General features: G+C 33.1%; 1 protein-coding gene across 6 annotated transcripts in view; it reads left to right on the top strand.

Moving 5' to 3' along the window:
- USP15 (ubiquitin specific peptidase 15) overlaps positions 1 to 24,568 on the top strand; it is a 122,425-nt gene that overhangs the window by 76,467 nt on the left and 21,390 nt on the right. For 4 of the 6 annotated variants that reach the window (XM_058557746.1, XM_058557747.1, XM_058557748.1 and 1 more), the window contains 4 exons: positions 967 to 1,111; positions 21,958 to 22,131; positions 23,676 to 23,834; positions 23,914 to 24,138. In XM_058557746.1, coding sequence (XP_058413729.1) covers positions 967 to 1,111; positions 21,958 to 22,131; positions 23,676 to 23,834; positions 23,914 to 24,138 — 703 coding nt within the window. Of the gene's footprint in view, positions 1 to 966; positions 1,112 to 15,740; positions 15,887 to 21,957; positions 22,132 to 23,675; positions 23,835 to 23,913; positions 24,139 to 24,568 lie in introns of those variants that run through there. The other 2 variants (XM_058557750.1, XR_009222520.1) reach the window with 2 other exon arrangements.

The following is a 24,568-nucleotide window of genomic DNA, read 5'->3' as shown; positions in this document are numbered from 1 at the left end:
GATTCTCATTCAGGTTTGTTCTAATGAATAAAAAAATGATGGTTGAAAGTATACTTTTAAATTACATCCAAAGTATCTATCATAAATATTTTATAACCTATTAAAAATTAAGGGAAAATTCACCCTTTTTCACAAAATTATTTTTTATTACATGTTAAAAGGGATTATTTAACTTATTGATTGACTTTTCTTAGTTCTTTTCAAAATTACCCTGATTCTCTAAGGTTGAAAATTATATAGTTGTTTTTTTACGATTAATATTTATTATAGTGATAGTATAACTTATCCTGAGTTATATTCATCTAGTTAAGTAACCTGCCTTATTCTAACAAACTAGAAGAAAAGCCAAATAATGCTGGAATGTACTTGCTTAGAATCATTTCATTTTTGCATCCCTGATCACCCCACGCTTTTTTCTACATTTGAATACTAGATTTTGATGGTCTAGCATAGAAACTATAATTAGAATCTTCAGTGCATCAGAACAGTGATGTCACAGAGGCCTTGGAAATCTCTCCTCTCACCTGTAACTAAAGCACAACTTTCCCTGTTTCTGCTGTTCTCACTCTGTTACAGTAGCAGGATGTTAAAAGGGACATAAGTGAGATGATTTATTGCTGCGGGTGGTGTTTAAAATCTGAATGTTTTAAATTTGATGGAGCAATGAAGAATGGAGCAAGCTGTGAAGCTGCTCCAGTTAATCAAGGGTAGAAAGATATAATAGTGGTTTGTATTGGTTGGTGTGGTATATGATGCACTGATTTTATTGATTGGATGAGGAGGATCTTAATTAAGGGGCATATTTTGATTTAGGTTCATGTATTTAAAAGTACCTGAGTTAAGTGCTTTATAAAAAAATTTAATGACCGACCATCTATCTCAAGTAGGTTTCAAGTACTCTATTCATTATAACTATATTGTAATAATTGGCTGCATTATGAAAAAAAATCTCTTGTTTTCTTCCAGTGTGAAAAACTCAAATTATTGTCTCCCATCATATACTGCTTATAAGAACTATGATTATTCAGAACCTGGAAGAAACAATGAACAGCCAGGCCTCTGTGGCCTAAGTAACTTGGGAAATACGTGTTTCATGAACTCAGCTATTCAGGTAGGTTTCCAAACAAAGTGAAACTCATGTGTTTGTTTCATGGAAATCAGTAATACAAAAAAAGTACAGTTGGATTTTACATGTCAGAACATGAGTATTCTATGTATTTTGAGATTTTGTATTTTCATGGAAGCATTACGCACACACATTTGACTCATTCATTCTGGTGCTGATAGTAGAATCCCATTATCGTATTCCTCGGTAGGTGGCATGTGATTGACCCCCACACCGTGGATTAAATGTTACTTCATGCAAAAATAGAATTCCAAAGAGAAAACCTAGGCTTTTTGAGAAGAAGAAAAAAACTAGTGAGATCTCTCCTTTTCATATTCAGTAGAAGTGTCTTGCCTTTTTTTGGACATTGGTGGGAATGCTAGAGAATGAATATTTCATGGTCACCAATCCTCTAACTCTATGTAACATTATTTTTAAACCTGTTTTTTTACCTTAATGTGAAATTAGGATTTTTAAAAATGAGAAAATTTTATGAACCTTCTTTTGTATACATATTTTAACAAATAACTTTCCATTAAAGATGTTTTAATTTGGGGATATAAGAGATCACTGCCCCTTTTTTCCCTTTGTTTCTCCGTGGAGCTTCCCTTTTCTTCCTGCTCTGGTCTATACCCTCTTCCAACTTAACTTGTTAAATATTTATGTCTTTGGTTGATTTTGAAGTAACAAGATCTATATATATTTTAATATCACTGTCACTCTGTATAAAATTAGAGCTGGTTATTTTATTCCCCTTTTACAAATAAAATTCTGTGTTTCAGAAAGCCCAAAATAATGATATACTATTTTTGATATTCTGTTCTCTATTCATAGTTTAATACTGAATTTCCTATGCCCAGGAGGCAACCTCCAAAGATATAGATTAAATACAGAGTGTGGATTGATAAGGACGTTATAGCACATCTTTTTGACTATCTGAGAAAAGTATAGGACTCTTATTCATTCAAAATTCTAAATAAATCCTTTTGTGCATTGTCATTAATCCAATTACCTCCTAAATTAACTATTGTCTTTATAGTATTCTTAGAAAATTAGAATTTAACTGTTATAACACTCTAGAACAGGAGTGGGCAATCTTTTAGAAATGCACAAGGGGGCATAATTGGTTGATTTCAGATTTCTTGGTTTAGAATTGAGCCACTCAGGAAATAGCCTAGCTGCTCAAGTAGATACTGTGTAGTTAATAAACTGTCCCTTTAAACCTTCAATGAGTGATATTGTTTATACTTTAATGTGAATTACTTTATTCAGAATTGTTTTTCTAGGATCCTAGCACTAGTTAAATGAACAATTAAATTTTAAAAATTTTTATCTTTATTTTTCTGGAAGAGGATAAAGGGAACTCATCTGAGAAGAGCAAACCAAAATATATTATTATCCTGACAGTTACTTAGATAACGAAGTAGAGTGCATGGATGCTGAGCTGTCAGAGATAGGGACAGGCAGACAAATTGTGATTTTTTTTGGATATCGGTTGGACTCCCCTACCTCATCACTGAAAATCATCTTTAGTACCTCTCTGGAAAATGCGTTATATAAACAGTGGTTACATCAGTACCAGAAAACCCTCATCTCGAATCACCAAGTCATATTAATCTTTATATAACGCCTTATCCTTGCATTGCCAAAATAACTTTGGTTCTAGAGACTCGTAGCTTATAAGGATTTTTTTCTTAATATTCTAGTATAGGAAATCAATCTTAGTGCTCTTTCATGAGGATTAAGAAAATATTTTAATAGCATAAGGCTGTCAGAGGAGAACAAGAGTTAGTGTTTATGCTAATCATTCATGGGAGGCTCTGGCTTGCATTCAGACTAAATTCCTTCTGAGGCAATATTACATTCTGGTTTCCTGTGCTTTTGATATAGTCTGTTTAGTATTTTTTCTCCATATGATTAACTGCAGTTTCTCAGAAATAAGTATTAAAGTTAAATAATCTAAATTAGCTATGTTGAGCTAGATTGGGCATTTGTTGAACTTTCTCATATATGTTTAAAGTATCAGAAACTTCATTTTATTAGTCTTTGCTTCTGTTAAAAACAACTTTATTACAATAAATTGGTAGATAGAATACTGACCCTCACTTTTAATGTATTTCACCTTCACATGTTCTATTTCAACTGAGATATAGCCAGGAGGGTAAGGTTTCTTAGGGTGATAGTTTATTTTCAGGTAATAATCATAAAGTAAGAAAAATTTTTTATGAAAATTTCAGCCATGTACTTTAAGCAGTGGATATTATTTCATGTCTGTATTTTGGTTGGAAACTATACTTTCTCTAAAATAAAACTTTCCAGTCAAGATGAGGAAGAGAAAGAATGAGTTTTTATTTTTGCTGCTTTTGACTTTTAATTCAAATCTAGAATTAGAAAAACTAGTACTTCAGTTTTATTATCTTAAAGCTTCTATGATTTTTAATTGATTTAGATGTTAGCTCTCAAGCTGAAAATTCACCGTAAGAGGGAATACAAAATGGTGGCAGTAGCCTTTATTCTTCTGTTTGATGAACACACATGTAAGTTCTTAGGTCCACAGACGAAAAGGGTAAAAGATAACTAATAGAATAGACTTTTTTTTTAATAATTTTTTTGGATACTGTTTCCTCAATCATGCTTTTTTTCAAGTTTCCTTGTAACTTCTGTGAAATTAAAGATAATAAACTCAAGAAAATATTATAAAATAACATTTCTACTGATAATTTTAGTTTTAACGTGATTTCTTATATTAATTCAAGATACCAATTTATGGGATATTCAATATCCTAAAAAATATAAGTGGGCCTATCAGGCAGTATAATTATTGATATATCTTAAAAAACTGAATGTGAAAACCATACCTATTTTTTCTGTGTGAGAATGAGTTGTGCTTAACCCATCAGTAGCCTTGAGATACTGAAATCTTTTGATCACTCATGATTAAAAACAGCACCAATCCAAGTGTGATTTAATATTATTATTGTTATTATTCAATTTAATTATATTGGTGTTCAAGATTTTCTATGCTGTAATGGCATGAATGAGTATTAAATTTTTCTGATGAGTATAGTACTGCCATGCAGTTTCAATTTATTAAGTTAATATTTAATGAATGTCAAACATGTGAGATACTTTTGGACATAGATCCTGACCTTATGAAGATTATAGTCTAGATATTGTAATTTTCAAACGTTTTGCTTTTTACCATGAAGAATTTTTTTTAATTATTACTATGAAAAGTTTAAATATATCCTGAATATTTAAACAGAAACAGTGAAGTTGCTTTGGTTGGGTGAAGTGCCCAGAGTCCTTTCTTTTTTTTTTTTTTTTTTAATATTTTATTTATTTATTTTTCCCCTCCAAAGCCCCAGTAGATTGTTGTAGGTCATAGCTGCACATCCTTCTAGTTGCTGTATGTGGGACGCGGCCTCAGCATGGCTGGAGAAGCGGTGCGTCGGTGCGCGCCCGGGATCCGAACCTGGGCCGCCGGCAGCGGAGCGCACGCACTTAACCGCTAAGCTACGGGGCCGGCCCTCAGAGTCCTTTCTACTTTCTTTTACTTTCCTTAATGGCCCCAGAAGCATTCTTATGGTATCCTCAGACTCTAAGGAACAGTTTGAAAACCATGTTTTGGCTAGAAAAAAAAAAAGAACACATTAAAAATTAATAATATAGGTTAAGAGCACAGACTATGGAGTTATACTGCCTGGATTGAAAACATGTCTCTGTTACTTATTAGCTGTGCAACTCATTTTCTCATCAGATGGGGAAAATAATAGTACCCTATTTTAGGAGTTTTGTGGGGATTAAGTGAGTCAGTGAATATAAAACTCTTAGGATAGTGACTGGCACATCATAAGTGAATAAGTATTAGGTTGATATTATTTTGTCTTTTTTTAAATTCAAGGAGTTAAGTGGAGTGATTCTGGAAAAATTCTACCTTCCATAGCCCGTGTATTGGTTCTTCTTTCCTATGAATCTTATTCCACTTTGGCTGGACCTAGTGAATGAAGAAAGAATTGAATGTACTTTTAATTGTTTTTCACTTAGTATTAGGAATAATAGTATTTATCATCTGCTCAATTTCTGAACTCATTTAGTTTGGCACTTCCTAGGCAAACTGACAGGCAAGGGATATAATAACATAGAAATGTGTATGGATATTAAATCTGCAGGGAACTCAAAATTCTTGAGTTGAGGTTATCCCTAGCCTCAGCCCCCTGAGTAGTTATGATTATAGGCATATACCACCACGTCCCAGCAATACAAATAAGTTAACAAAATAGTTTTCTAGTGCCCTAAATACATTACTCCATTGAAAGAATGTCTAGTTTTTAAAATTTGTGTTATTGGAGGTAATTTTAATTAGCATTAGTTGAGTAGATTCAGGAGCACTCCAACCCTTGTCTTTTTCATTGTCAAGGCCTAGGAGGCTCATGATTGGCTTCCTGGAAGAAGCAGCTCTTCAGATGGATTTGAAGCAGGGGAGTGATATGGTCTTTTCCACTGGAAAGCAGCATGGCGTAAGATGGTTGTTTTCAAACTCTTTACTTGAAAGTAGTAGGGCTCCTTAAATAGACTCTAAGAAGTCATTGAAAAAAATAATTAGCAGTCAAGGACGTGTTCATTATTCCTGTCATACAATATAAAATAAGTTGGGATTCCAGGTATTTTTAAAGTCAACTTTTTTCTGTGATCTGTTGGGTTAGGAAAAAATTTATTCAGTAAATTCAGAAGAAGTTAAATAGAAAGTTTAAAGGTTTTTTTTTACTTAATTAAAGAGAATGAGTACTACTACACAGAAATAACACTCTTTTAAGAAAAACTAGATTCTCATTATATTGTAAAACAGTAAAAAAGTCATTACTGAAGCTATTATATGTTCTACTACTTCGTAGTTTTGAATATGTTTAAATATGATGCTGTTCTACTCTCACCTTGAGACATTCTTTTTGCATTTATTGGTATACAAGTTGTTGGAAGCCCAGTTTAACATGAAGCTTTCTAATTTTATTTCAAGTAACCAAACTTACAGTTAAAGAAATGAATATAGTTTCCATCAAAAAAAGAAACACCTAACCCCTGAGACAAAAGAATTTTAAAAACTAGTTTAGGATCTTGAAGAAATAACTTCTGATAAACTGAGGATGTGGCTGACTAAAAATTCAAATACTTCTTCCTAGGGCAGATTTTTATCTAATCCAGGAAATTAAACTCAATTATTTGAATTCCTTCTGTATTATGTACCAAAAATTACATGGCAAACTGTCATCAAAAATATGTTTAATCAGGGGCCGGCCCCGTGGCCTAGTGGTTAAGTTTGGCACACACTGCTTTGGCTGCCTAGGTTTGCAGGTTCAGATCCTGCACACAGACCTACACCTCTCATCAGCCATGCTGTGGCAGTGACCCACATACAAAATAGAGGAAGATTGGCACAGATGTTAGCTCAGGGACAGTCTTCCTCAAGCAAAAAAGAGGAAGATTGGTGACAGATGTTAGCTCAGGGCGAATCTTCCTCAGCAAAAAAAAAAAATATATATATATATATATGTTTAAGCGTCTGTCAAATGACAGCTCAATCAAGTGGTCTTTCCATTTTGATAAAAGAAATGGAAACCACCTTACTTGTGTTACAACAGTTCGCCTTTGCAACACATACCAATGTTTTTACTTTTCCCTTTGTTTGAACTTGAGGGAGAAGTACCCCTTCCTTTTAGAAAGAGAAGGGGGTAGGAAAGGAGAACCTGAATTCTCAGGCAGATTATTTTGGGAAATAGTACATATAACATAGTTGTGTAAGAATTTGGTTTTCGTAACTGGGGGAGAAATAGTATCTCTAAAAGAATGCCTTGCACCTGTGTGACTTGGCTAATAGTGATTTCTTCTCATGAAAACATACCTTTCTTAACCTCATATACTGGGGGGGAACAATTTTATTTGTCAGCTCTTCACATTCTTCCAAATTAATATGCAAATTTCTCTAGGATTAATGTTTCTATTTCTGAATTAATTTAGACTTTTAAATGTTTTGTCTGTCCCTAATTCTATAAGCAAATGACATGAGTATAGATCACAGGAAAATAGAGGGGTTATTTCAAAGAGTTGAAAATAATTATGTCTGATTCTAATACAGAATTGTTTTACATTACTCTGGCTATAAAAGATCAACACCAACTTAATAATATACTCACTAGGTGGGATTACTTACAGTGATCACATAACAGCAAGTTATTAATATAATCAGACTGATATTAATAATTGTTTGAAGGATTTTTATTTGCAATAGAAAGGAAAAAATAAGAAATGTCGGTCTGTAGTTTATAATGGTAACTACAAATTTGCTCTCCTCCAAAAAACCAAAGGGAAAGAAAAAGTGGTTCTAAATTTACTTCTATTACCTAAAAATCAAAGTTCATTTTCTTGATGTCAGAATCTTTTCTAAGATATATTTTCCTCCTTTATTAAATGTATAGTAATATCATTTAACACTTTATGATTGGAAGATTTTAAAGTGTGTCAGGCTTATATTCTAAATTACAAATTGGTATTATTGAATAGTGTTACTAGAAAACATAGGCTATTGGACTGGTAGAACCTTAAAAAGAGGAAAGCCATACTAAATCCCTCTGAAGGGCTTATTTTGTTATCGTTTGCCTATTTGTTTTAATGTATACATTCAAATTCCGGTCAGTTGAGGCTATGCTGTATTTATTACTTAAAGACTCTCATCTATTGGGATTTTTTTTCTTTTAATGTCATTTATCCCAAGATCATCTTCTTTCTATTTTAGTTTGTGAGTAGAAATAGTTTGAGATGATGCTTTTTGCCCATGATCAACTTCATTAGTGTTGTCACTTTGCCAATAATGGATACTTAGTTCAATATTCTTTTAGTAATATATATATGGAAACCAATTGCTAAGTGTTATGAATCACTTCTTTATAGTGATTTGTAAACTATGCTGTACTGAGCAGGAAGAAGGTCAGTGAGGTGGTAACTGAAAACCGTTGCTTAATTAATAATAATATTTAAAATAAATTACTAATTCTCATAAACTCCTATTAAAATATTAACAGCCCAGTAACAAACCTGTAGCCTCTGGTAATAACAGTACCTTCTTTGCAGAGTGCAGGTTGTTTTTCATATCATTGTCACTTTCTTGATTTCCTCTTCACAGAGATCTATGAGTTAGGGCATAAGATATCCTTATTTCACTGATGAGGAAATTGAGACAAAAGAAGTGACTTGTCATTCCCTGAGACACGTTAATAAATGGGTCAAAACTGGGTTGTTATTCAGGACATTCTGAGATAATGTATCTTTCAAAATTATACTAATCAACTTATAAGAAACGCTTTAAAAATGTTTTATTGTGGTCAAATATACGTAAATAAAATTTACTATTTTCAGTTTACAGTTCAGTGGCATTAACTATATTCACATTGTTGTGCAACCAAATACAAGATGGCCCCTATAATACAAGATGCTCTCATAAAGTAGTATTACTGCTCAAAACAGTTTCCCTAGGAGGTTATGTACACACTTATTCATTTGATGGTAAAAGTCTTCATAACAGTTCAAGAACTCCTTTTGAAATTGCTTTCATTCTTCTGAATATCACTGATGGATATTTCTCTTCCTTTGATGATGAAGCTGATATTCAAAAAACTGAAGTTATTCAGAACATTGTCTTCAGGATAGTGTAGATGATCAAGCTGGGTAATTTTTTTTCAAATAAGATATACTTATGAAGTCATCTATTGATTTACTCAGCAAATATTTATTGAGAGCCTACTAAGTGCCTTTCACTCTGATAGGCACTAATTATACCATGGTGAACAAAACAGTATCTGTTTCCATAGAGCATAGTCTAGTAGGGGAGATAAACATTAAATAAATCATGAATTATGACAAGCATCATGAAGAGAAAAAAAGGAATGCTATGAATAAATAACAAGCGCTTGGAGAGTCACCTGATTTATCCTGGGTGTCATACTCTACAGAAGTAACATTTGAGCTGTGACCAAAGAATAGATATTAGTTAGGCAGGTGAGAGTAGAAATTAGATGGAGCAACATGTACAAAGCCCCTAAGATGGGCAAGTTTGAGGAACCAGAAGGTGAGTAACCTGTGGAATAATATTTAAAGGGGAGTGGTATAAAATGAGTTTGAAGAAGTAGGCAAAAGCCAGATCACGTAAGGGGAATTTGGATTTTAATGTATTACGAAGGCCTTGAAGGTTCCAGGCTACCATCATCTCGTCTGGTTTATTGCAGTTATCTCCTAGCTGATTTCTCTGCTTACACCGTTAACCCCTATGGTCTGTCCTCAAAAGAGCAGCCAGAGTGATCCTTTTTAAACCTAAAGCATTTCCTGTTTCTCTTAGCCTATAACACCAAATACCTTCTCATTTCACTCAACAAAAGCTAAAGTCCCTAAAAGAGAATGTAAGGCCCTATATGATCTGGCCCCCTGCTATCTTATTTCCTGCCAGTTTCTTCCGTTCACTTGACTCCATCCTCACTAGCCCCCTCGCACATGCCGAGAGTGTTCCTGCCTCAGGTTGTCTGAACTTGCAATTGCATGTACTTGGAATGTTCTTCCTCCAAATATTTATATCTTTGCTCTCTTGCTTCCTTTAGGTCTCTGTTATCAGTCAGATCCTTACCCACTCTATACTATACCCACTATATACAATAGTAACCACCCTCCCCACATTTAATACCTCAGTCGTGATCACCTGACATACTCTATAGGTACTTGAGTTTTTTGTTTGTCTGTCTGCCTCCTTCTACTTCCAGCACACATTTACACATGCTCCATGAGCACAGGGGCTTTGTTTTAGTCACTGCTATAGCCTCATTAACTAGAACAGTGTCTGGCATATAGAAGGCACTCAAATTAATGAAAAGTAAAGGAAATCACAAGTGTTTCTCTAGTTTCTGGCTTGTGCATCATAATGAAAACCATGTAATGAAATTGGAGTGGTGGGAGGAGGGACAAAGTAGGAGGAGTAGATTTGGGGTGGAGAGAAGATTATGAGTTAATTTTAGGCATACTCAGTTTGTGACTCCCATGAAACATCCAAGTAGATACATCATAGGCAAATGGATATTCTAGTATGGAACACAGACCAGAGGCCTATGTTGGAAATAGAAATATGGCTGTTTGTAGATGGTATTTAAAGTCAGGGAAATGATTGCATCTAAATGAGGGCATCTAGGAAAAAGAGATCCCAGGACTAAGCCTTACAATACAACATCTGGATGAAGGAAAGACACTACTCTTGCAACAAGAAAAAAGAAAAGGATTATGGATGCAAGTCGTTTCTAGATTTTGTGATGAAATACGAGACCAGATCATTAGTTAAGAATGAAAGCGTAAGGTTGCTTGGCAGTGTTAAAATCTCATTTGAGGCTGGAGATCATCAGTTTAGAATGGTATAAATTTATTCCCCTGAGATTTTTCTCTAGCAGTCTTCAGCTACATGGTGCATAAAATAGTTGACTGAGTTTATACAATAAATAATTGGGTTCATCTAGGTTTGGAGAGAGAAAGGGGCAGTTGAATTAAGAGCAACTAAACTAGTTTTTTTGTTTTTATTGCACTAATTTATTTAGCTAATCCATCAAATATCCATTGAGTCTTTACTATGTGACAAGAATTGTTCTAGACATTGGTGATACAGTGCTGAAAAAGACAGTGCCTATCCTCTAGAACTTCATGGTGTAGTGAATGAGATAGACATAAATAAATAAGATGTAATATGTGATATAATAGAAAGCATGATCTGCCAAATGTTGTGGAAGCAAAGAGAAGAGAAGCCGTTGGGAAATAAGTGAGGCCTCACCAAGGAGGTGACATTTGAGTTGGGTCTTGATTTCATTTGGTAGGGTATATTATTCATTGTGACTTAGGTTTTGTTCATCTTGTCATAAAAATAGCAATGAATTACCAGAGGTACAACTATAACATTATAGCTCATGCTTGTTCCCACATTTTTCCACTACAAAAATCCCTGCACCAGAAAACTGTTTTACCATAGCAAAAAACACATTGTTCCTACACTCAATAAACACATACTGGTACCTCCTGTATGCTAGATATTGATGCTTTTTCATATGTGAGCCAGCTTTAAAAAGAGAAGTACCTAAAGTATTTTGAGAAATGACAATATCAATGGAACAAACATATAGCCTCCTAAGGTAATTACATCAAAGATGATGTTCATTTGAATTTAAAGGGTTTACTGGAAAATCACTCTCTGCTTTACAATCATGTCTCATGTGTAATTAAAATCTGTCTCTGGCCTTCATTTAGAGAGATTTTGCTTTGAATAGAAACCGAATCATTGACACACAACAAACACTAGGATACATGCACACATATATTCATTTATATATATATGAATGAATATATATATGTGTTCTTTTACAGATTTGGTATATAATTGAAACATTATGAATAATTCTTCAGTAATTGCCCAGGGCTTTTCTAAGCATTATATACTTTACTAGGAGAAAGCTTTCAGTAACTGTTTTTAGAAGAAAATTAAAAACAAATTTTTGACAAAAATGTTACTAATTGTTTATAATGAAGTTCTTAATAATAAGATAACAACATACTTTAAGATTCCTCTTATACTTATTGAATACCATGCCAAAAGTGTCTCTGTCATCATGATGATACCACCATCTTCCTGGGACCGCTGTCACCTTCCCTGAGACTTGTTCCATTGTCTCCTCTTTGTTCTATATCTTTAACCTCACCTCTTCACTGTCTTCCTTTCAGTATATATACATGGTTAAGTCTTTTTGTTAAACAGGGTGGAGGGGAGATGGAGGAAGGAAGACCCTTGACCTTGAAAAGGATGGTCTGTGTTTTCTCCCTACTTTCTCATCTCTCATTCAGTAGCCCTCGTCTCTGCAGCATAGCATAATAGTAGTTAAAAGCGTGGATCTGGGAACCTGACAGCTTGAATTCAAATCCTAGTTCTGCCACTTATAACTTATGTGACCTTGGATAAGAAGCTTCTTAGTTTCTTCATCTGTTAAATGAAGATAAAGTACTTAAGAAGTGCTTGGCACGTAGTAAGCAATATGTGTGTATCAACTGCTGTTATATCATCATTGTGACCATCATACCATCCCATAGTTGCTTTTGGTAGAGTCACTCTTGACCTCCTGTTTGCTAGGTTCTTTGTAGCCTTTTTACCTTTGAGAAGTTGACATCCACTTATAACTGACGAATTCCAAATCTGTCTCAACCATAATTCTCTGTCCTGAGTTTCCCTCCAATATATAAATATTAGATGGACATTCCTGCCTAGATAGTATTACGGATAACTCAACATGTCTATTAAGACTAAACATATTTCCCCAGAAACCTGACGGTTTTATTTCTTATACTCTCTTTTAGGTGCAGCCACCCACCCAGTAACCCAAACCAAAAACCTAGGGTTTACACAAGTCCTGTTTGTTCTCCTGCCTCTTGAATATCACTTACATCTGTCTTCTCCTCTCCTGTCAGTACACTGTTTCAATATTTGAGCATGTTTTATGTGAACTCTTGAAATATATCTCTAACTCATCTCTTTGTTCCATCGTTTATCCTCTTCTAATCCATTTAGTACACTGCTTCCAGAGTCATTGTTTTAAAATGCAAATATGATTATGTTACCTCCTTGCTTATAACCTGTTTCCCATCACCTAAGGAATAAAATCCAAACTGGACCCTAACCTCTGTAGCCAAAACTAAAGCTTCTTGGAATTCATTAAGTTTGGAACCTCTTCATTCACTGTTTCCTCTTCCCTCGTTGCCTCTCCTACGCCCCCCTCCCCTGTCTCATTCTTCTGGACAAATACCCATAACACAGTGAGAAGGATGAAAGTAGAGGCTGTCTTTGGTTTTCTTTTATGTCGCCGATGTTTGGTATAATGCCAGAATTGCTAGTAAGTACATTAGAAGTGTTTCTCACAGTGTGTCTATGGATGAGACTGCTCGTCGACAATAAAATAAGGATAGAAATTAAGTGCAACTGGTCCAAAACTTATAGCAGTTCAACAGCATAATTTTGTATCTACTAAATCTAATTATAAAAATGGAGCTTTGTTTTTTATTTCATTTTTCTAGTGATTCATTTTATTGTATTTTGCAAAAGTATCAGTCTGTGATGATTTGGAGATTTTTTTTTAAATTAGGCCTTCCATACAGATGGTTTGAGAAACACTGCATTAGAAAAATTTACCGGAAATGTTTAGAACTTGACCTGTACCAGATTAATAATATTTCTGGAGCTGTCTAAATTCCAAAAAGCACAATAATTTTAAAAAGAATCATAGCACATAATATATATATTTACTTCTTTGAAGGGTTGAAGACCTAGCAATGTAGATGTTTATGTTCTGCCAATGTAACCAATTTGATAGCACTTGGATTGGGCTGCCGTGTTAATCACAGGTTGACAGAGCATACCCCATCACTACCATTCAAGTAGCTCCTTGAATGATTTCAGTGAATGATATGAAAAAATCCTTTTAGAACATTATTTCTATACTTCTAGAGACTCCTGAAGTAATGATCTGTTCTTAATAAATATTTGTTGAATGATTATTTAAGTTTAAAGTTCTTTTTGATTATGAAAATAATCAGAAACCTTCATAGTTCATGCTATCACTTGGTCTTTAAATTTCTGTTTCAACTCGGCTTACATATTTATTCAGTTATGGGCCTAGTGTAATGAAATGATACTGAAAAGTATATGACTTAGCTATTTCTCTTAAAGAATGTAATAAATCAGTTAAACTTTAAAGAAAAATTGTGCTGTCCTTTTCTGTATGCCTTTGCAGGAGAACTAAAAGATCAACAAATCACACAAATCTTAATACTTCTTTCTTCGGAAATCTTTCTTTGCTGAATATTATGTGCAGGGGGCTATACACACAAAATTATAAAGAACCATAGTTTTTTCTTATATCCTTTGACTGTCTTATCTAAAATATTGGCATTCATTTCATTGTGAGCCAGTTTTGAATTATTAATGGGGTAAGAGATAAGATACCAAACATTAAAATCGAATTCATAAGCTTTAGTTTTTTAAAATAAATACAACTTACACTAATGTTTATTAAAGTTATTAGAACCATTGGTTTTAATATGCTTCCCATAAAGTGAGCATATAAACATAAAATCACTTATTAAATAGCCTGTTCACTAAGAAAAAAAATTAGACAATTGCTGTTATAGGCTAGTGATTTTAAAACCTCATTTAAATACACCTACCTGAAACTTACAGCATTGTTGGTGTAATCATCACTAAAGCTTTCAAATTAATCTATATCGCAAGTGGGCTTTCTATACAATTTCTACTTTTAGCTTTTAATGTGAAAGTCAATGGTCTTTACATAATCATAGCTTTTTTTAACATTGACATCTGTAGTTACAGGATTTACTCATTGCAAGTAACAGGGTTGTCTTTTTGACAAACTTAGAATTCTCCTTCCACATTCCTATAGATGAGAAAAAAAGCAGCATTGGCATTTCTTTGCTAGCCAACAAAATGTTTCCCATTAGTTCTCATACTTCCCAGAGCTTTCGTAATAATTCTTCATTGAATTCAAGTAGTGTGTGAAGAAGAGGTTCATTCCATAGAATTTGAAGGAAAGTGTGAGGGCAGGGACTTTAAATGAAGTTTAATTTTATTCATGTCTTAGCATGAACAGTAACCAGTTTAAGGATATACGTTAAAATGTTAGAGCAATATCTTTGTCCAATTCAAAAGCACTGCCTTTAAACCTACTTTGTTAAAATTCCAATATTTTAAGTAGGGTATATGCCTCTTCTCTCTCTTTACTGACTAGTTGGAAGGGGGGGGGAAACATAGTTAAAATAAAAGTTTTTTAAAACTAGATAAATAAAAGGAAAGGTATATCCATTTATATTTTACTTACCTAAATGTGTTCTTTAAAGAAAGCTTGAAGAGAGAATGGAAATGTAAGCAAAATAGAACTATAATTGTATTTGCTTTCCCAAAATATGTGGAAAATCTTTGGAATTAGTCTCTCAAATGTAATGAGATTTGCCTTTCCTAGGAAAAAAAATAACAAAAAATAAAACATTAAGTGTCTTTAAAATATCTCATTTTTTAAATCTACTTGATGAAGGGGCAGGCTTACATTTGTAGTTCTTCATTGTAAAAGTCTGCGTCACAGTTTCCTATCTCATCTGCTATTTCATTACAAAACTAGAGCCAGTGTCCCAGGATTAGTAGAATGCTTCAGAATTGTACAGTACCTTTTCACAATGTTTATACTGTTGTCATGACGAATTGAAAAACAACAACAATAACGTGGCAAATCTGAAAGTTCTTTATCCATCTAATCTTAAAATCCGGAAAGATATATTTGGGGATTACTTTATGGATTACTTCAGGTTTATTTTGTAGATCATAAGAAAATAAAATGGTTTCCTCATTTTAGAGTGGGGTTTTATTTTTAGTATTCGTCAGTTAGAAGGTGTAGCTACTTTTTTAAAGGGTTGTGACTGGCGTTACATTTTGATCAGTTACAGAATGAGTTACACAACTCAAAAAGCTTTAGGTAATCAAAAATTAAGTTTGTTTTCTTTCCTGTTCTAGTTACCGGTTTACTAAAATAGTGAGCATACATGATCACTTGAAAATTGGGCTTCTGGAGCACCTGAACAGAAAGGGAGTGGTTCATATTCAGCATTACAAAAGACAACTTTCTCTTTTTGAAGGGGATTACTTTGGCTATTTTACAGGTACTGGGGAAATTCCAGATTCATTACAAGTTATTGGGATGGCTGTTAATTATTCATTTCCTAAAATATGTTGATTACAGACTTGAGATTTGGTTATATAGTAGAACTTTATTTCACTTCATCAGTTTAAAAAAACCATGTAGAAGTTTATAGTGAAATACAAAATTAGGACTCTTACGTGAGTCACTTAAATTTTTTCAGAGAACTCTAGAAACATCAGCCTTATTGATCAGAACATATTTAATGGAAGAACTTTTTGGAAGTAATGTAAGAGCAATAGGATTTGTGCATGTGTATATAAGGACAAGTTATGTGCAAAGCATTGTAGTCTTTCCAAGTGATTAAATAATGAAAGAAAATCGTACTTCACATAACATTCAAATTTTAGGATATTGGGTTAAGGATGGAAATTTGTAACTAGAGGATTTTTCATAGAGAATTAATATTTTATAAAATAGTTGAATGGTATATGCATTCTTTTTAAAAATAGTCTTTCATGGTGGCAGTGGTTAAAGGTCTACATACATTGAACCATATAGCAGAATGTCCACTGGATAAGACATTTGAATATTTAGAAGAATTCTCTAGAATTTTTGAGGAAAAGAGTCTTCATAAAAGTTTATTTGCAAATATTCTCCCTTCACATATCTTTTACTTATATGGATTTATCCTGATAGTTGTCAAGGCATTCACAGTAATTTTTCTTCATTAGGGAAGCCTCTTTAGGCATTATTTGGACTTTTATTTTTGAAGTTGTAGAATTTTCAGATAGGTTATAGTTATATAACAAGGTGCAATTCAGATCTCTTTAGTGAAGTGTTTCCCACTGCTCTCAGTCTCTCTAAGGACTGCTTCTAATCTTTCTGCCATACAAATTTTCATTCATTCAGCATTCCTTTGTTGAGGTATATGCCAGGCATTGTGCTAGATCCTGAGGTACAAAAGTGAGTAAGATGTGGACTCTGCTCTCAAGATAAGTGCAGTATGTGAGTTCAGGGTATAGAGTTAGCCCAGAGGAAGGAATATTAGTTCTTCCTTGAGGTACTGAGGAAGGTATAACATTTGTAAGAGATGCTGAGATGAGTGTTAAGGAATAAGTAGGAATTTCTTACAGGGGAAGAATATTCTAAGAGGGGGAGTACATGCAAAGGCTCAGTCCTAATACATTAAACTAAAGAATATGTCTTAAGACTCCTAATTCAAATTCACATTCAAGAATACTCTTATTATTTGCAGTTACCATTTTAAATGCATATGTAAGCACAAGTGGAGAACCACAAAGCCACTTTGAGGAACAGATAACTTAGCAGTCTTGTCTGCTAACAGAATGATTGGCTTGCACATACACCAGCCATTCTCATCATCCCTCATGAATCAACAACTTTCCATACTACCTTAGGTCCTGAAATTTCCAGTCGGCCAACTAGTCATTATATCACAAAGGCTAAATTAATGAATGCCAAAAGTCTGCCATATGCTAAATACGAAATTTAGTTTTTCTAATCCTTAGATCTTCAAATGTTCTTGTCAATTTTGCACACCATTAACTTGCCTAGAAATCATTAAAAAAATTAAATATAGAAATATTTAGCCTAGTTAACAAGTACATTTGCCTGTTCATTAATATACATTTTTTACTTTTTCTCTTTTGCTTTAAGAATTGAAACTACTGGTACAGAATCTTTTTCCTGAGTCTGATTATTCCTTTATTTTAGGACCGACTCTAGGCACAATTATGATATAAATAAACTGTGGCTTAAGATATATGTTTTATGGTCGGTCACATTACTTCATATTTGGACCTCATTTTTGTGGTGATGAATTGTAAGAGCTAGTTCTCCTTGAAATACTGAATTGTTGGCAATTGTCAATATCAGGCAGTTGAAGTCAAATGGATTAACAGAGGTGAAGCTCAACGTGGCGTGTGACTGGTAGAATGTCGTAAAACTCATAAGTAGCCACAAAAATAACATACTAATGCTGTTTATATAATCCTTTTTGTTTTTATGATACATTCATATATATTCTCAGTTTTTGCTAAGAAAAACCATGTATGTTAAGAAAGGATGAGTTTTGTTTTATTTTGCAGTTCAAGAAGCATTGAGAGTAAGAGATGTATCCACATAGGCACAACACATATTGTATTATTTCTAGTCCATATTATATCACTCAGTAAAGTACCCTTACAGGTTAAAAAAAATTTCCTATATCTACATATGTAGAATTTTTAATATATTATTACATATTTAATATATTTTAATATATATTTCTTATGTCTTAAGAAAGGAATTCTTTTGAGACAGTCCCAACAGATAGGAAAGTGATTTTTTTTAATAGTAGAAGAATCTTTGAGAGAGATGCTTCAGAATTCTGGTTATGATTTTTATTATGGAACTAATGAAAATTTTCTTTATTCTTTAAGACGTATTTAATGGCAAACAGTCTCAGTATCCAATTTTCATGTAATTGTCAAAGATGTTCATGTTTTTAAGATAGTTTCATGTTAAGAGATTGAATAATGAGTTGCCTAGCTTATAGATCAAACTCTTATTATGACTGACTTTAAGAAACTGGCTTCTTTCTTCTGCCAGAATGATGGTATTGAATACTGATATCACCTGGGGCATGGAAATATTTTAGTTGTTTGACCTCTATTCCAGTTATGCCTTGAAATTTATACCAACAGTTATAAGTGAACTTTTAATATTTTAATTGGTCTTTATACTATTTCAAGAATGTAGTGACTCTAGAATAATAATGATATTTTCAAGATGAGGGAGAAAAGTATGGTATTTTCAAAATGAGAAAGAAAAGTCTGACATGAGTTTAGTTTTTAAACTGTTACGATCGGTGCATTAGTAAGACAAACTGGCTGTTGAATTTCTCTGTTTATATGTGTTTGTACAAATTTTTAGAAAAATGTAGTTTTGTGAGTTTCTTAAAACATTATGTTCAACAAATAGGATGCTTTTGGGGGCCATTTAGGACTTAATGCTTTAAATTTAAATGTAAAGTTTATCTCAAAATATATTGGTTATGATATCTTGACAGCCAATTACTTATCGTTAAAACTATGTATGTTTTGTTGTTGTTTAGTTTGTTAACGTTGAATTATAATCATTTTTGAACTGGCATGTGTCACTATGAAAATAAGTGCTGGTCTCTGTATCAAAGACTTTTTAAAAATCTAAGCAGAGACCCACTACAAAGCAGATAGTGGGCTGAATGAAGGTCAAACAAAAGTGGGTGGGTAGGGGGTTTAATAGGTTCTGTCCTTTTGGTTTAGTATTCAGGTAGAAGTGCTTGAAGAAACTTTTGAGATTGTTCATTGCAAGCAAATATATTTTTGCCTTAGTAATATTTCATTCAAAAAAATTTGAGTGTTCTGTGCCAAACATTGAAAGAAAAGAGTAAAAAAACTGAGAGGTTAAGTACATTAGTAAATATAGGCAAAAATATTTTTATTAAGCATACATGTATTATACATATGCTAAGTGCCAATTGACATGGTGCTCAGTGCTGGAGATATAAATATAAAGGATATCATGGTTCCTGCTGGAGGAGGAGGGTGGGGATCTCAGTCCATTTGGCAAGACAGACAAACTAAAAATTAAAGTTACAGTATATTATAAAATAAGTGCTATAATAATAGTGACCACTAAGCAATATGGAAACAAACAGGAGAAACACTTCAAGGGAATCTAGGAAAGCTTCCCAGACAGGATACCTGAATCTTGATGGTTTAGTAGAAGTTAGTAAGGCAGAGCAGGTACATTTCACGTAGATGGAGTAATGTTGCAATTACCCAGTGAGAGAATGCATGGAGGTCAAGGAACCCCAAGTAATCAAATAAGGCTGGGATGGATTAAAAGAAAAAAAAAAAAGGTACTGGCAAAGGGATGAGGCTGCATATGGGGGCAAAAGACAGACCTTTCTAAAGATTTGAGATTTTAATCTGAAATTGCTATTAAAGGATTTATAGCAAGGAAGTGACATGATTAGATACAAAATTTACAAAGATCACTCTGGATGCTATTGGAAAGCTAAAAGATTTTCAGTTGTATTTGGAAGCTCTTTGTAAGATAAGGATATGTGTGAATAATTAAGTAAAAACAAATTTCAAAAATTATTCATGTTTGCACAACTTGGTTCTTTGAGGTATTTGCTAAACCCATAAGTTAGGTTCTTTGTATAATTGTGTTACAGACAGTAGTAGAATATTACATCCTTAGTATAATTCGGAGCTGATCAAATATAAGGATTTGAAAACTAATTGATAATTGTTGGAAATGCTGTCTGACTTCCCCTTTGCCTCATTGACTATTGAGTGTTGATCCTGTTTGTACTAAATCAGATGATGCTACTAAGTGATCGCATTTATGCTCTGCATTGCCATGTTGTATGTATTCTGGGTTGCCCAGCCCTACCTCCAGTGCTGGGTTTATAGTTAAAAGGACATAAAATACAAAAGGTAAAGAGAAAATGAGGCTCAGAAGGCATGTAAGATTATCAGGTTGAGATACAAAAGGAGTTAAGAAGAAAGGTAGAAAAGTACCTTTTCCCTAATTGCCTCCTGCACTATAGCCTACCTTTATCTTCCTCTTGCTCACATAAATTTTTTTACTGCTGAAAATGGCATATAAATGACTCTAAGGCCTGTGTAGCCCACTCCAAACGTTTCTAAATGGTTATATTGTTTTCATTGCCTAAGAATTATACAATAACAAGTTCCATGATATTATAAACAGTTCTCCTTTTGCTTTGAGGTAGGGGCCAGACTGACAATTTAGACAGTATTATTTTTATTATATAAAAAATTCCAAAATAGGTATTATGGTTACTTGAGTAAATATAAATTGATTTATAATTGAAACTACAAAATGGAACACCATACTTTATTTCAAAAAATTGAATATGCTTAATTTTGGAGTTTTAGTACGAGATGTATAGTCATAGTTTATAGCATCCAAGTTATTGGCATGAACCCAGCAGACTGAACCTTTCATAGCTACCAAGACTATTTAACTTAATCCAAATGAGTGGTAAGCAAGCTTTGAAAAACTTTGATTTCCATTAGTGTAAATCCGAGCTCTCATAAGAGTGGGTTTCTACTACTTTACATGCAAGCAGCTAGCTTCACTTAAAGCACTTTGCCTCCTGACTCCAAGACAAATATGAATATCTTCCTGCAGCAAAAAAAAGTTACCTATATGACCCTATGACTGTGTCAGTCCTTACATGTTCTGCATAATGACTCTAGACATCTAATTGATGAAGTAATATTGGGTTCATAATGAAATCAAATTATTTGGTATTATCAACATAAAATTATTCCATCTTGAGATAAATATTGTGGAAAAAACTGTACTTCTGCCATCTATTTTAAATCCTAAATTATTTAATTCAAAATGGAAAATTAGAGAATTAACTTATTCATAGTTTTTATCTTGCCATAAAGGAAAATAGGATTATTATATTAAAGAAGAGCTGGAAGAAGTAAGAACATGCGTAGCCAGAGTTCACATAACAAAAGTTTGTTTTCTTAGGCTCAGCTAATCTGTACTGTCCGTTCTAAAAATGGTTGACCAGACAGAAAATGTAAAGGCTGCTCTTTCATGATAAGGAACTGACAATGGAAGCAGTAAATACTTCTTTAAAGTTAATTTCTTGCTTGCCCTATGTCTCAGTTTTTACCTACTCAGGCTAATTTGCAGGTGCCTGGGATGAGTAGACAATCCATAATTTCCACCAATCAAGTAAAAGAAGGAAAGAAAACTCTGAGCTTCTCTCCCAGTTAACAGGTAGTTTGCTGTGGTTAAAATTAATGCAGATTTTACAGCAAAAAAAAATTAGCATTTTCATTTATTATAAGTAATTGATTTAAAATTTGGGAAATGAATAGTTGAGTGCATCATTTGAGTGTTTGTTTGACCAGTTACTTATTAGTGCAAGAAGTCATCATTTAAATTTTTCTCTATATATTATGGCAAATCAATTTATTTCTCTCTTCATTTTAACATATTTAACATATATGGTTACTTTTACTTGAAAATATATTTTGTTCTTTGCAGTGTTTGAGCAACACACCTCCACTTACTGAATATTTCCTAAATGATAAGTATCAAGAAGAACTGAATTTTGACAATCCTTTAGGAATGAGAGGTGAAATAGCTAAATCTTATGCTGAATTGATCAAGCAAATGTGGTCTGGAAAATTTAGCTACGTCACACCAAGAGCCTTTAAGGTTAGTATAGTAGATACAGTTTCAACGAAGGCTATGTCACCCCCAAGAGTGCAAAACTTGGTTCTTTGGGAAAGGGCAAAAAATCATAGCTGTTACAATGGTTTGTGGCCCTTGAAAGGGACACAGCACATAAAGAGATACACAGCACATCTATGGTATTAAATTTTCGGTGTAGGGGGTGGAGCGGATGATTAAATGTCTTTAAAGGCTCTGGAGGATGGGGAGGGAAATAATGAAATAAAGGTTGAAAAACAATGCTATGTTACCAAATGGCCATAGAGAGACAGATTGTTTTAGAATACAGTACATATCTGAGAAACCTACAAAAAAATTTTATACAAATGTAAAGACTAAATTTGGGCATGTCATTGAACTCTTTGAGAGTCATTGTTTGAAAAATTATTAAAATGAAACTTGTCTGCAAAACAAGCACTAAATATTAATTAAATATATTTTCAATGTAATTCTTAAACTTTTAAGTTTATTTTTAGTTGCAGAGTGGTTACTTCTTAGAATCAATAAAATCTCAAGTAATTTAGTTTGTCATTTAAATAAGAATTGAGCTGAAATTTAGTTTTTTGTTGTTAAAGTTTTCCTAATTATATAGTTTAGATTTATGAGAAATTTTAAACTTTTCAAAAGAATAAGCAGTTTTCAGCCTGTTTTTTTTTTTTTTTGTCCTGAGGAAGATTGGCCCTAACTCTGTTTCCAGTCTTCCTCTATTCTGTACGTGGGTCGCCGCCACAGCGTGGCTGCTCACGAGTGGTAGAGGTCCGTGCCCGGGAACTGAACAAACAAATGACGTTCATATAGGACATCTACTAGGCCACGTTTTATTAACTATATACTAGTTCTTAAAAACTAAAAAACAACAAATCAAAAAACTCCTGCATTTTTGTTCTTTAACTTTCTAAACTTTGGACAAACTAGTTCAGACAAACCATTTCTCAACCCTTACCCGTGATTCCAATTAGTTTCATTTTGCTGGATACTCTCTTTTAAAATTATGTATAAATAGGCTCTTGATGTCTGACTTGTTTCTTTCACATTTCTTTTCAGTCTCATCAAAAAAATACTTGGTACTGCAAAGACTAGGAAATTATATATGAACATGAATGTTGCTGTTATCTCTATGAGAGTCATCCTCTTTTTATACACAGAAACTAGATGAGAACTGTGATTTTTTTTTTATAGCGACCCAGAAATATTATTGAATCGTAATAATCTTTAGTGTTTCCCAGTCCTTCATACAAAACTATACCATATTTTCTCCTTATTCTTTCCTCAGGTCAACATTTCTTTGCTATATTACAGATTAGTTATCATTTTAAAAATATTTTTAGATACGTAATTACCTATATGTAATTATTATATCTGTAGATGACTGCAAAAGTGCCGCAAGTTGATTTGAGGGTTACAGATAAATTTTAGCAAGTAGGTGAATTCACAAATATGGAATCCGTGAATAAGGAGAATCGACTGTGTATTTTTTTTTAATCAATCTTGTCTCTAGAACTGATTTTATAGTTTTGGTTTTCTTACAGACACAGGTAGGACGTTTTGCACCTCAGTTCTCTGGATACCAGCAGCAGGACTGCCAAGAGCTGTTAGCTTTCCTGTTAGATGGACTACATGAGGATTTGAATAGAATTAGGAAAAAACCGTATATACAATTAAAAGATGCTGATGGAAGGCCAGATAAGGTAAATTTAATAATATTATTGTCACCATTGTTATAATAATGTGCTATCTCTGTGTAAAATGTGTCTGTTTTCCTTATAGGTAGTTGCTGAAGAAGCCTGGGAAAACCATTTAAAAAGAAATGATTCTATCATAGTAGATATATTTCATGGCCTTTTCAAATCAACTTTAGTTTGTCCTGAATGTGCTAAGATTTCAGTAACATTTGATCCTTTTTGTTACTTGACACTTCCATTGCCCATGAAAAAAGAACGTACCTTGGAAGTTTATTTAGTTAGAATGGATCCACTTACCAAACCTATGCAGGTAAGTAATGAATATTTTCTTTGCATTTGTTATTTTTATAAAAAAATAGTGTTGAGTCCTCCTGCCTCAAGTACAATTCGACAATAATGTTTATTTGCGTAAGACATTTTATAAGCTAAATGCTTTGGAAATCAGTATGACTTTTTGGAATCTTGAAAGGGTGAGGGATGTGCACAGTATTTTTATTTGTCATGTAAAAACAAAATTCTCAAAGCCTTTTTCTTATCACAGAAAAATGAGAGGTTGATTTTACAATGTTGAGATGAATATTAGCTCACTAAGATTAATAACATAGTATTGTTTTCCCTGTTTTTCCGGTTTGAGCTATCTTTAATGTTAATTGTAATGTTTTTCCTAGTTGCTTTTGGAAGTAAAACTAATACTCTACATTTTGATTCATGATATGATAAGATAATGATATATTTAAATA

Source organism: Diceros bicornis, chromosome 17, assembly GCF_020826845.1.
Source record: "Diceros bicornis minor isolate mBicDic1 chromosome 17, mDicBic1.mat.cur, whole genome shotgun sequence".
Classification (NCBI taxonomy): domain Eukaryota; kingdom Metazoa; phylum Chordata; class Mammalia; order Perissodactyla; family Rhinocerotidae; genus Diceros; species Diceros bicornis.
Note: the sequence above shows the minus strand (reverse complement) of the source record. Positions and strands in the feature narration are given on the sequence as shown.